At 41.6% G+C, this 13,751-nt stretch overlaps 2 protein-coding genes across 2 annotated transcripts in view; both read right to left on the reverse strand. All coding sequences in view use genetic code 11, as the record gives it.

The window, feature by feature from the left end:
• The window catches only part of EGR_06654 (Vesicular glutamate transporter), a gene marked incomplete at both ends in the record, with an annotated part of 10,442 nt that extends 5,851 nt beyond the window's left edge, over positions 1-4,591 (reverse strand). Inside the window, 8 exons of the mRNA XM_024495903.1 lie at positions 1,317-1,446; positions 1,858-2,004; positions 2,239-2,375; positions 2,631-2,717; positions 2,880-2,932; positions 3,431-3,615; positions 4,291-4,522; positions 4,563-4,591. Of these exons, the coding sequence (XP_024349669.1) occupies positions 1,317-1,446; positions 1,858-2,004; positions 2,239-2,375; positions 2,631-2,717; positions 2,880-2,932; positions 3,431-3,615; positions 4,291-4,522; positions 4,563-4,591 (1,000 nt within the window). The remainder of the gene's footprint in view (positions 1-1,316; positions 1,447-1,857; positions 2,005-2,238; positions 2,376-2,630; positions 2,718-2,879; positions 2,933-3,430; positions 3,616-4,290; positions 4,523-4,562) is intronic.
• An 8,290-nt stretch (positions 4,592-12,881) lies between these two features.
• Positions 12,882-13,751, reverse strand: EGR_06655 (MFS transporter, ACS family, solute carrier family; the record flags this gene model as incomplete). Its single annotated transcript, XM_024495904.1, has 2 exons — positions 12,882-12,923; positions 13,347-13,751. 2 exons carry the CDS (start codon positions 13,749-13,751, stop codon positions 12,882-12,884), a joined length of 447 nt encoding a protein of 148 aa, XP_024349670.1.

Here is a 13,751-nt window from a genome sequence, read left to right on the forward strand (position 1 = left end):
CCCGTCCAAATACTGGTCTGTGAGGAGTTTTTCACCATTTGCACTTGAGACTGCGGAGGCGAGGAGGTACTGTTTTGGACGGTAGACAACCGTACGAGATATGAAACAGATGATTGGGACATAACAGCGAGGGAGAAACGAGTGTGACTATGGGACGTTATTTTGCTTTTAAAGACAAAACGCTTCATAGAGAAGGCACTCACAGGTTTGTTCTCCGTGGAAAAAGGGGAAAATATTGTGATGGTGCCTTTTTTCAACTAAGAAGATGTTTGTAGATGCTTTTCAAAGTTATTTAATTCCAGTTATAAGAACTGCGTGAACTTGTCTGACTGCCTTAAAGATGCTGACAGTGCGATGGACACGATTACATATGATGGAGGAATTGGTTTCAAAGGCGTTAGCGACAAAGTTTACTCGATGTTCCAAAATTTGAAAAAATGTAACCAGTTGGCGACTTTGGTGTTTCATGCGAGCCTTAATTCAAAAGTACGAGGCTTGGGTAGTGGCAACTATCCTTCTCAATCCGAAACCACAGGGGCTAGATCTGTAAAACAATTAATTAACATCAACATCAAATGGATTAGAAATGACCATTTACATGGTAGTCAAAACTGACAAATTAAGATGTAAAAAGTCGCTTTCACGAAAAAAACTATTGTAGTGATTTGTGTGGAAAAAGGAGAAGTTAAGTCACTGGGGATATACGAGGTATAGCGGTACGACCGCAATCAATTTCTACTAGCAACGGTTTTGCATTGCCACATGAGAATAGACAAATTCGATCTAGAGTACTTTTTTTTTAAAAAAAAGCAATCCCTCATGAATATGTAGAGTCACATGTGGTCGGTAATTAAAAATTCATACAAACTAATGCATTTGTTACACGACAACCCTTGCGCCGTAAAACATTGGCGCCATTCGTCTTTCGCTCACTGCAAAACGCAAAAGTAGGGAAGCCGCGAGTCACACTGAAATTAAAGTAGTTGGGTGGATTAGTAAACAGTGAGAATGTTTCATAATTGGGCTTATGCGACACTTCTTACGCCATGGTTAAGGTAACTCAAAGGGGTGGAAGTGTGGATTGCGAGCTCTACAAAGTCGTGTGGCATCACGTCATCTTAATACCGCGGGCAAATCACTTCGAACAACTGTACATTTTTTGCATTTTTTTGTGGAGGGTCAAGTTGAAATTGCTGACCCACAGTTAAAGGTAATATTATGCCATTTGTGATTGTCAACTTATCTTTTGTCAGGCTTGAGTTGCCAAGTTTTACTCCCCCAACTCCTTAATCACTGCCTTCGAATAAACGACTTACCACCGCAGTTGAAGATCTTCCGAACGGCCGTTGTGGTGAGCGTCCGCTTACGCAGCCTGTCCGCCAGCTGACCGCTGATGGGGACGATGATGGCCATTATCAGGTGGGGCACGGAAGAGAGGACACCTGACTGCAACGACACAAAAAACGCCAAATTAGTAGTTGGAGGTACAGATAACGCTTCTTGCATGCTCAGTCCAAGATAGTCTTAAAAAACCTTATAAAGTTTAATGATTCCATGCTTTCATGCATTTAAACTCAGCGCTGTGAAATTTGGTTATCACCATTTGGAGCCCGCATAGTTTTTAGGTGAGACAATAGCACTGGCAAGTTAATTTAATTGCTTCTTTTGTGTATCTTCGAAAGGGAATTTCATTACAACTCATGATGTATATTGATTGAACTCAAACTCTAAACTCTAAAAATCTTCTCAAATTCGCACTATTTGCTAAAACAATCGCTTTCCACTAGGTGGAGGCTAATTTCTAAATGCAAGGAGGTGGAACCTTGGTAGTTGTAGATTTGGGGTGAATTCACTTACTTCAGCAGTAGAGCATTCGAACACTTGTTTCAGATATTTTGGACATTTCATGATTAGTAGAAAGAAAGACCAGCTCCGAGCAATGTTGGCGACAATTATGGCGTAGACCGGCATGGAGGTGAAGATTGACTTCCATGGAATGGATTTCTAAAGTTCAATAGCGCTTCTAATCAGAACCATTAGTAGTATCCAGAAACTGATCGGTCGTCGCAGCATAACAGAGGTAAGATAAGACATTACTACGTCATATTTCACAGGCACTACCCATCACATGAAGTCAAATACCGTTAAAATTTACTTCTTAGCTTCATGAATGTCACATTGTAATACAAATATGGTACGTCAGATTCACTATATCTATTACAAACCCCTACTACTCACTAGACTTGGTGGGAGGTCAACCTCACCGATGGACTCCTCAATGTAGTCGCGCTCTTCTGCTGAGATTTTTGGATGTGTGGATGGCTTCTCGTAGGAGGTTTTCCAAAACACTGCAAACCACACCATTCCCAGAATGGCTGCAATGTAATATCACAATATTACCTTCCAGAACACCTGCAAATACTTTGGTGGTAAATGGCTTAAATCGTGAATTTATAACTCGCTTTAGTCAAACTACTTCATTCACATCGTCCTGTTTAAAAGATTTGTTTTGGCACATTCGATCTCTAGGGAGTGCCTAATGGAATCGAAAATCCTAAAACAAAACTCGAACATAAAAACTATGCTAAAATTGGAATCCTTCTGATAAGGAGACCAGTGGGAATCCTCACCGTAAAGGTAGAAGGGAGACTGCCAGCCCAAGTATTGCGCAAAGATACCTGATACAAATAGACCCATCACGGCACCGGCGTAGGATCCTGAAAAATTACAAAAAAGAATGCCTCAGTTTTTTCGGTTTGACTTCGCCCCGAGTTACTACAGTGCTTGGAAATCTCAATGTCAATTCAATCACTTCTGCGTGCGTCTCGAAAATCCAGTTAACAGACCATTCATTCCAAACAATTTGAAATGTCACCTACTTTCTGAACTGTAGGTAGATGCTCGAGTTAGTGGTGAATGCTTGCAGCTAGTGCTAGGTCCTAATAGAACATTCCATTAAGAGTTAAAAATGGATTTCACAATGTTTCCAATCCATTCAAGCGTCCAGCAAAAGTGTCTATGACATTAAAGGCCTATTCAGCGTCACTACTTTGTTATTGAAGCAGATGGAATGGATTATCGCAAAGGAATAATAAGCTTTTAAGCATTACAATACATAGATAATTAGAAAATCACTTTTACAAGTTGGTTTAGCACTGTCTTTATTGTGCTGGCTCCTTGGTATATGCGTGCAGCGGTTAAAATGTCTGTCTGTCTGTCTGTCTCAAAATAACTATGTAACGTGAGAAATCCCCACTATTAGTATGTTCATGATTAATTTATTCACTTTATGAGAGGAAATATGAAATCAAGTTATCATTCAATCTGTCACTTGCAATCAACCACCACTCCTGCACGTATGATTTCCTTTTGATTAAAATGCGCTTGACAACACTTGAGTGGAAACGGATGGTGCTTTTAAGTGGACCACTTAATAAAATGTTGGGCGATAGTTCTATGCCCAATGAGAGTAAAAGAAGGTGAGAGGGCAGCAGAGGACACACCGCAGAAGGCGATGGTGGCCAGTCGGGAGCGCTCAATAGGCGGCGCCCAGTAGCGCCAGATGCCGTGGCACGCAGGATACGAGACGCCCTGAAGCCAATGGAGAATAGCAGGCTGTTAGGCAAGCATTGAGTTTGAAAATTAATCGGAAGAGCGCTTTTTTGAAGGTGGCAAATCTCCCACTCTAGACCAGCGCTTAACTAAGTTGCCTAATAGGCTGTCACGAGCTTTTCTACCGAACTACTTAAGTAAGATAGATGCAGATTCCGCTCTTCTCATCACCGTGAGACTTATGAATGTACAACTCTCTGACTTATTAACTTTTCATGAATCTGTCAAGCAGATCTGCTAGGGTTCATTGTTTGAGTAAATCTGTCAAACCCTCCCCAAAGTAATTATGTCAATGTGAAGTAGAATAAGGATGGAATTCCATGTAAATAGTTACATAATTAAGAATGAAGTTACTGTGGAATTAGTCGTTTCGACAACAGTGAGAATAACGGCCTGTCCTAAACGCTTTCCCAATTCCCACTAAACGTCAATTAGAACTTGTGTGTACAAAACCAGTTCGTCCTTAATCAGACAGGATTCGATGTTATTTCATTACGTTTCTGCACCAAAGGACTACAGAGAATATTTACCTCACCTTCAAGATGGGCTTTAACGTCGTTGTCAAGATCACATTGTGGAACCATTTGACGATGCTGGGCCACATTTCGAAGGAATGAATAGCCGCTGAATTATTGGATGGATAGTCAAAGAGATGGAGTCAGAACGGAGAAAACTCACCTCAACAAGTCCCTGAAGCACACGAATGAATGCGACAACGCCATAGGAGCCGCGACAGGCTATCGGCACAATGAGATTGCAGAGCGCGCTGCCGCCCACCGCAATGCCAAAGAGGCGGTTGGCAGGAAAAATGGTGGCGATCGCTCCCCCAGGGATCTGAGTTATCATATAGCCATAGAAAAAGGCCGACTCCACGAAGCCTCGCTCGCCCGGCGTCCAGTAGAAATTCGGCCTCTATGCAATCAAACCAACACCACTTTAGGACAGCCCACCTTCCCTCCACTCGCATTCGCACTAGCATTGCGGCGAGCTCAGTGCATCCGGGTATGGTTTGAAAATAAGCTAGCTAAGTAAATCATTCATGCGCATTTTAGGTGGACGGAGGACGTTGGTGATGCATACAGAGGATATTTAATTAATAATTAAAATTCCGATTCACGAAATTCCATTGGTAGGTAGATGAGTATTTTCGGGCGCCAGACAGGTTCACCATTCTAGTTTATGTGAAATTTTAGAGTAAACAAACGGTGCTACAGATCTAAAGATGGAATTTTACTTTTTGAAATCTAAATGGCTATTCTGTTAGTCTATTCTTTTGAAATGAAAGCTTCATTACTGAACCTGATGCCAATTTTTCTGAATTGGTTAGTTGAGTATTAAATGTCGTATCTTTGCGCGACAACATCGAGGATGGGTTGGTGAGAAAAAACATCCCCTGTATTTATTAACATCGTCTCCGATGGTTGTGTGTGTCTGTCATGTTCTAAAAAGCAGACCGTCCTTAATTTTTTCCCCACAGAAATATGCCTAGGGCATTCAGTCAAGGTTTCTGTTAAAATGGACCCATTTGAAAAGCATACCATCTGTTTTAAGGTGAGCACAAACTTATAACAGTTTGAGCTTTTCACATGCTAAGGTAGTATTTGATCAGTTGCTAAGATGCAGAGTGGGCAGAAACTCAGTCGTTAATAACGCTAAATACCCGTACATTTCCATTTTAAAGGAAATCAGGAAAAGTTTCCGGACCCACAGCTATTGTTCATCCGAGATCCAGCACCCTTTCAATGACGAAATCGCAATTAACCACCTCTGAAACTAATCTTGACAAGCCACTCGTCTATTTGCTAAACGTCCACTGTGGTGGATGAGTTGGATGGCGCCGTTGGTGTGGGGTGTACTTTGAAGGAAAATTTGTAGCTCGTGGCCTCTTAACAAACAAATGGACAGTCGCTCGCCTTTTTAAGTACCACCGCTTCGTTGTTCTCTGCTCTGTGAATTGTGAATTGGTTTGTGGTGCCAATTCAACTATATTTTACACCAGCAGAAAAACCGGTAGAAATTAGGACGGCTATCTCTTGTTTACTTGGCCAGAATTTAATTTAAGGTAGAGATCTGTCAATAAATCACCAAAGGTTTTTATAAATTGAAAATTGCCTTTGAGTAATAGTGCAACGTTAGAGACAATTCATGATTAAGACAAATGTGTTGAGGTATATTGGCGAGTTGATTCTTTTAAATAAAACTATACATTCATAGCAAAGAGAGCTACTAGTTCTGGCGGGGCGAGAACGATACACTTGCCCCAACCGGTGAGATTAATGTCAATTCATGTTTTGGTGGGGAGAGGAATAATGCATCTGCGTTGTCACTGAAGGAAGTAGTGAATTTGCCATGGACATCTAATGGTATAACTTTAGGCGCTTTTTATTTTGCGGCTTATGTTTACAAAAACATGAAGAGAGTGAGACTGGGCTAATGGAGATGCGGACAGAATATGGCGTAGGCTCTCCACCCAATGCGAAATTATTTATAGACGTAAAGGCATGATTCGCCTTTGATCATTTACATCAGCTGGAAAAAAGATATATTGAAGTCAAAATGTTGGTAAAACATCTGCGGTGATTAATTACCTACAAGAATTTGTCAAAATTTGTCAGATCCATTGGATGGTGATAATTGAAAAGCTGCCAAGCAAAAAACCTGATATTAGGTCACCGTACCGGTACACGATTACAACGGGCCTCCCGAATGTCAGAACTAACTTGCATAGTCGTGTGACGGTTGTATGCATTTCCGCAAAAGACGTATTACGATTAATCTAGAGGATCCGCTGTTGCGGATCGTGTTAAAAAATCACGCATGGGCGACGTCAAGGCGCACCTTCCCCTGAAACGATCTCGAGTCCAGTCAACGACCCACTCGCATACATGCGAATTCTAATGCCCATTTAATCCTCAAATTGACACTAAACGAAAGGCAAAAAATTTTGTTACTATTTTTGTTTGCATCAAACAAATGTCATTTCAGCAGACAACTGATTTTGTCGTTTTTTGGTAATCAAATGGTCAATTATGCATCGTTCTTTGAGTCAAATAGGAAGGACACAAAACGCCGCTTTCCGTAGTTATCCCCGGAGCTGTGTTTGCCAATTTAGTCATCGGTTTAACTATTTAGTCCATGTTGAATTCAGCCACAGCTCAGTGGAAGTTTGGCGCCCACTTTACTTTATCCTTCTCCCGTTACCCCTTAAGTTGCGGTAATGCGCGGGTCTTTTGGTGCACGGTGCTGCCATCAAGCTGAGCAGCAAAGCAGTGTGCCATCTTTTTACGGAATTTCTTGCAAAGCGAGCTATTGCAGTAACGGCATATCTTGACTGAAACTACCCAAACCCACAATTGGTATAATGGCATCATCATTATGGTAGAACTTCACTTCATACATTCATTGGGTTCTAAGTTTGTTGGTATGTAGAAAATTAAGGTGGTAAAAAGGATTGGTGAAACTGATTGGTGATAAATTTTAACAATGCTCTTGATTTGTTAGCAATTAAGTCGACGATGTCAGATGTACCTTAATCGACTTTGGCTTGACTTCTCAAAGGTAATTCTGACTTCAGAGCCACGAGATCGCATGGGCACCCAGCGATGGCCTAGTTGTACGCGATAAAAACTGCTTTTGGTTAAGCATTTCATCCCATTATCAGTTTGCTCTCTGATCACTTATTTTAGTAAGGCATGGTTTCACGAGAACGGTTTGTTTTTGTGAGTAAAATCGCCTCAAAAAGATGTAGCACCAAACTAAAATTCATAGTTGCTCAAATGGAGTGAAAATGCACGCGCCTCCTAAATCCTAAGCGGAATGCCTTCACCCTGCGGGTTAGGGCACTTTTAAGAATCTCGGGCTAGATTTAGCTCCTTGGAAGGATATCCGAAGGAGTTTCAGCACCTCAGCCAAAATATCACCCAGACACGGCTGCCATGTGGTCGAACTGATTGCTGTTTCAGCCAACCCCAAGGTGGGTGGACGGTCCACATCACCAAACTTTGTAGGTGTGATTGTGTGAGCTAATCTGTAACCTCAAAGTTGTTCGCGTAAGAAAGGGAGCGAATGGGTGTTTGTGGAGGTGAGGCGGTGTACGTGAGAAGACGTTTGGGATGAAATTGCTTTTTTGAAGAAAACACCCCCATATGCTAACAATATTAAATAATATTCCAGTTTCGGTCGAGGCACGAAGCCCGGACCAGTAGGCGCAGTTGACTTCTTACCTATCGAAGTGTAGGATAAAAGGCAGAATTTTTATGCTAAGATGTCTGAATTTCATTAATGAATTTCACAATTTATTATTGAGTGAACTGGTGGGATTCTATTCTCGATTTTCCAATCACATTTAATCATTTATCAGTAGTAAATGATACTTTTCTGCGTAGAAATATGTTTGTGAACAGTAATGTCTTTCCGTCATTCTGACATGGTGGTTAGAATGCCATGAGGTAGTAGCAGATTTCATCACATTTCTGAGTTGCCTGCCATGGTGTAGGTCCACCAGCCGAGCATTTTAAGCAACCCACTTTGAGCGACTAACTAATCACTCAAAGCGTTGAGGCTCCCTGTTAAAGTGTATAATTAGTATACTTTGGAAAATTTACGTGCCTTAAAGTGGCGTGGAGAGCCGCATTCATCCCCTCACCAGATTAATAGAGCGGTTGCTGTTTTTTTTTTCAAAACAACTCCCTAATTAATTTGCGCAGTTACCCCACCCAATTTAGCATTGAGGTTAGAACACGAGGTTACAAAAAAATGGACTGGACAGAATATCAAACGACCTGTCTTACTCCTGCCTCTGGGAATAAGGAAATTAGAAACATAAAGATGTATCGGTAAAGGGCTTGTACTACAAAGTAATTATTCTCCATGTAAATGTACAATTTGGTCTTTTGACATTAATGTTTAATTGTTACCATGGCAACAAGTTAGAAAAAAATTTCAACAGTAGTATTTTTTTGCTCCAACAGTACTTAGTTTCAAACACGCATAATAGGAGTGGCTAATAAGAAACAGTGAGCCCAGTTGGGATATTTCAAGACATGGCCACCAGAAATGGGATTCAACACTTTCGTCGGCGCTACTAAATAAGGATAAAACCTCGCTTATCAACACAATAAATTGTCTCCAAATTAGCTCATTCTAGCAGGTCATCGCCTAAGTGTAAAAGCATGCAACTGGATCAGGAAAAATCGGGGACTTTGCCTCAATTAGTAAAGTGTAAAGTAGGGTGAGAGCACTTGGAATAGTCGCACAAGCTTGTAATTACACACTCAAATCGCTGTTTGTTGAGTGTATGTACTCCTAGTTAAGCCTATTATTAAATTGGACTTGCGCATCCTTTGATTTGCTAGAAACCTAAGATAGACGACGCCTTAAATTACTGCTCTTGACCTCTTTGGAATAGTCACTCCATGCTTGTCTTAACCAATGAGATTATTTTTAAAAAACAAGACTAGACTTTTCGTTTTCTTCAGTAAGAGCAAATAACGTCTTTCCGGCTTAGCCCGGATTGACCTCAGACGGCAGTATAGTGAGGATACGAGGACTAATCGCCGAATGGACTGAAAGTGAGCGCTGACTAATTCTGTTGGAGACTAAATGTAACCATTTAAGCGTAGGCGACTGTTCAGACTCTATAATTAATTAATTCACGTCTAAAGGTAAAACGCTGAGTAAAAATAAAGCAAATTGCTTAATCCTACTCATCGAAGCCTACAAAGCGGCTGATCCACTTTGGCGTGACGTGATTAAGCTGCCTACCCCGACGATGTCTGCAGCAATGCGATCAAGTTGGCAGCGCGTAGCGTAATTTCAAAACGGTTTTCGTACATCTGGCCTCCTCAAGTGTGACGACATTGGCGTTTGTGGTCTTGATTAGAATGCCTTTATAAACAGTTTGGTGAAGAGTTCGTGCCATGCTGCAAACCATTCAATAAATGGGACCAATAAATTGGAGCATTTTTGCCGCGGTCACACCAGTACCGCGACAAACCACTTCATCATGATGTATTGGCCCGTTTTACCTCGCATTCACTTCTCATGGAGCTCTGAAGCACGGAGACTAATAATAGCATGTGTCCGCCTACTTTTTCAAGGCTTCGAAGAATCGTGCTTCAGTGCCTCCATTGGACCTCTAAGTCCAACCCATTTGAGACTTGTTTGACCAGCAGTTTCTGAGGGATGAGAAGAAAATAAATATGGCGTTCTGATGGAAGTAGTCAAGTTAATAAGGCTACGGTGACCTTTTGGCAGCAACCATTTGAGGCAAATAGGTCTATTTAGCCAAGCCTAACTACTTGTGTTTTCTAGCCATCTCATCATTTTAGGAAAATTTAAAAAGGAGCCTCAGTAGCACATGAGATTTTTAATTTTGTGCAGAAAATATTCCCGGAAATCGCAGCTCTCGAGAATTGAGTGTGCTGCTATTGTGGGTGTGAAGCAGTGATGCGTAGCACCACCACTCTCGTCCATTTCACTGAATGTGGCAACTAAAGGAGAGACCATGCCTGCACTTTATTTTACTCATTCTCCTCTAACTTGATACTTGGACACATGCTCATGTTTCATATCAAATGGTCATATTTCTTATGATTGGTCTTCGAACTGTACTGAGCGTATTTCCATCAAAACAGGCCTTTGGGGAAAACGCTTGCAGACAAATTCGAACAATTATATCCCCATCAATGACGTAAATGCCGACACTATATGATGATGCATCAAAATAAATATGAGATAATTAAGGAGAGTATTGAGATTTTAAGTTTTAGCATCGCTATCCTTCGATCCCGCCGAAAAGAATGCAAAGTCGCCCCAACGGTATGTGATCCCAATTGGGGTTAAGGTCATCAAACCCAGCTTAGAATTATTAGAGGACGGCACAAATTTCTGACAGATCGGCTCTCAATTTCAAAATCTGTGATTTCACATAACGTTCCACATCCTCCATCTAATAATTATGCTTTGAATGAATGCATAGTGAAAAGCGGCTTCATTCTATGGGCCTATGGAAGGATGCCGAGACACTCCTTAGTCTGTTGGGGCTGTAACTATGGCGCAGTTGGCACTTCTTCATCATTGGCCTAACCAAAAAGCATTCATACTTAATTGGAGGCTTTGGGACAAGTAGTGGCAAAATCAACCTACTGTGGGTCCTCTGAAAAACAATTATTCTAAGTTAGCCAATGTGCGTAACTTATTATAACCATGTGAAATTACTATAAACTGCTGTATTTTGATTGGAATTTTCCGGCATTTTTTGTTGGGTGATGTGATAACGGATCTGTTTCTCATCTTTCAGTATGGATTATTTCCATTAAACAAGTAAAATTTTGTACCATTCTCCGAGAACTCTTCTAAACGTTCACACCGTCGGTTTCCAAAATACGCAATATGCGGTAATGTCACTGCCTTGATGAGAATGTTGGAGTTTTGTTCCACTGTAGAGCTCACAAATGTGAGGCTGCGACAACAGCGGCAACGCCTAACCCATTCGTGATTGGGAATTTAAACAGGTGTGGCACGTCCTCCTTGCGACATCCGTTACTTCCTACTCTTAGCCAACCATGTTTATGATAATTTTTGGCACTTATTGACTCCATGACTAAAAAATATATACATCCACTTATCAGAGCCCAAGGCAATGGGAATTCGCTTAAAAGCAAGCGATGATATACTGATTCTGTCCAACTTCTGATTTTCCTTTCCATTTGGTAAAATTTCCGTTAATAATATCCTTTTGTATTCATAAAGATCACAAGCAAAATCTGCTTTTGTTCCATTGCTTTCGACGAAAAGTCTAACTGTCTCTCGATGTCTTAGCCATAAAAAATAACCTAATTCTTGCCGCACTAATTGAGCACATTAAAGTTTTTCCGGCAAGCGCCATTTCGACTACTTGAAGCAAAGTTGTCTGTGTGTATTGGCTTAACATTAAAAGTAAAATGTGTCTAAAAACCAATTGAAAATGTCTTTGAGGGAGCAGTATTTGAGCGAGAAGAGCTGTAGTGCATTTGGCATTAATGTCAGGAGATCCGATTTAGCGAGTAAACCCTATTCAGAAATAGAAAATGTCCTTCCACTACATGAATAATCATGTAGTAATTTTTAATAGATTACGTAACAGCCTCCGGGCATTTTCAATATGCAGATTTGAAGTAAAGAGATTATATTTGCCCCTGTTTGTGCATGCCTACTTGAACCTCTTGAGCTATTTCATACTCGCCCAACATTAAGGGGGTAGGTTGGGAATGGATAAAAGTTGCCCTCATGACACGTCCACCGAACACGCCCCAAGTTCAGGTAAGGCAGGGTAAGAGCTTATGCTAATGGGAAGTGGGCGGTATGACTGGACTGATTCATGTCTTCCACTGTCAACACAAACACCACTAGCCATACATACTGGAGATTGTGTAGGTCCAGATTTGGCAGAAGGAACTCGGGAAGATTCAATCCAATTAACAAAACAGGAGGGATTGCCAACTCAACACGTGGAATGAATGGGTCGCCATTGGCTTTGGAGAAAGAGCAAGTACAATAAATCGTAAACCGAGTACAAAAAGGGGAGCTTTGCGTCTCCCTGAATACAATACTGATTGAACTGAATGCAGGGGGACACTTGGCTTGAAAGTGATGAATTAGGGTGAAAATCAGGACGCAATAGGGGTATCCTAGCTGCGTCTGAAATTCCATTTAACTGAGACGCCTGTACTTAGGCATTTTAGAACGAACTCCCCAATCCACACTCTAATTACCCAGGTAATTGGTGAGAATATGCTTTTCATTTTTCTAGCCATTTATTATCTCCAAATTTTCCCTTAGTTGTTTCAAGTTCATCCTTCTACTCACGAAAATGATTTATAAATTAACTCTTAGGTTAATTGTGAAGAGATTATTATGGCCGGTGATTTTCTACCATAATGGAGACGCAAATTTTTCCTCTTGCCTCCTCATTTTCCTTGTGCACAGGAGGGAGAGGGCTTTAAGAGTGACTCGGGCGCTCCGCCCGTACACCCCAGTCCCGGTCCCTTGAGGTGGCGGAAACAATGGCATTTGGCGCGTGCCTCTGATGGAATAAATGTACGAGTTGACTCATTCGCCGTCCCCCTGGTGCAACGACTTTGAATGAGCAGGAAAGTCATTTCCGTACTCCCTTCACTTCCCCATCAGCCAACGCAAAGGTAACATGCTTGTCTTTTTAATCGCATTGGACAAAATCCCAATGAAAAGTAGGCATAAAAAATCAGAATGAATACTTGAATTTCTAAATTTTAATATTGGAGGTTGGAGTAGCCTTTTAAGTTTTCGACTTCCTATATTTTTACAACAATCTTAGGAAAACTGCTATCCATAAAGCCACACAAATTTGAGAGACAATATTAGCAACTTTAGTGGCACCCGTTAAGCATTGAGAACGAAATACGGCGTGTTGAATATATTTGGTAGGTTTAGTGATCTTCTAGCTCCTGGATTCACAGGCCGGACTGATAAGAAAAATAGCATAGGTGTTCCACACAAGTGTCTAACCTTTGAGGGATTGAGGTAATTTTGACCACTTGATATACCATTGATATAAAACACTTCAAGGTAAAACAAATCTCCCATCTTTAAGAAATCATAAACATCACGGGGCTATTGCCCCAAGAATAGCCTAAAGTTTTTAATATCCTAGAAATGAACTGTTGAACAGCAAAAATGTTTGATAGAGGGAGCGGGGGGAGAGAGTAAGGACTCACCGTGGTGATAGTGATATTTTCAGCGATCTTGGAGATCGCAGCAGACTCCAGGTGGGTGTGGTGCTCCATAGCAAGTGTGACCCAGCTCATGTTGCAGCGGATGCCAAAGGTGATCAGGAAGCCAAGGGAACACATCCACGCAGTGTAGTAGCGCTTTGTGCAACGACACATGAGGATGTGCACAATGCGCGTCAGTATGTTCACCTTCATGCCCACGTCGGGTGCGTCGGCGTGAGGCGGCTCTTTATAGATGGGGAAACCATCCGGACTGATGTGTGGCGGCGGCATGGCGTCCAGCGTTGTCTGTCGGCGATGCAGCCTTCGCTGAGTTACCTGCCTCATCTCCTCCACTCCTCCTGCCCCCAGCGACTGCTGTGCGTGTTCGGCAGATGCTTTCAACTCCAT

The sequence above is a fragment of the Echinococcus granulosus genome (assembly GCF_000524195.1).
Source record: "Echinococcus granulosus chromosome Unknown EG_S00061, whole genome shotgun sequence".
NCBI classification, from domain to species: domain Eukaryota; kingdom Metazoa; phylum Platyhelminthes; class Cestoda; order Cyclophyllidea; family Taeniidae; genus Echinococcus; species Echinococcus granulosus.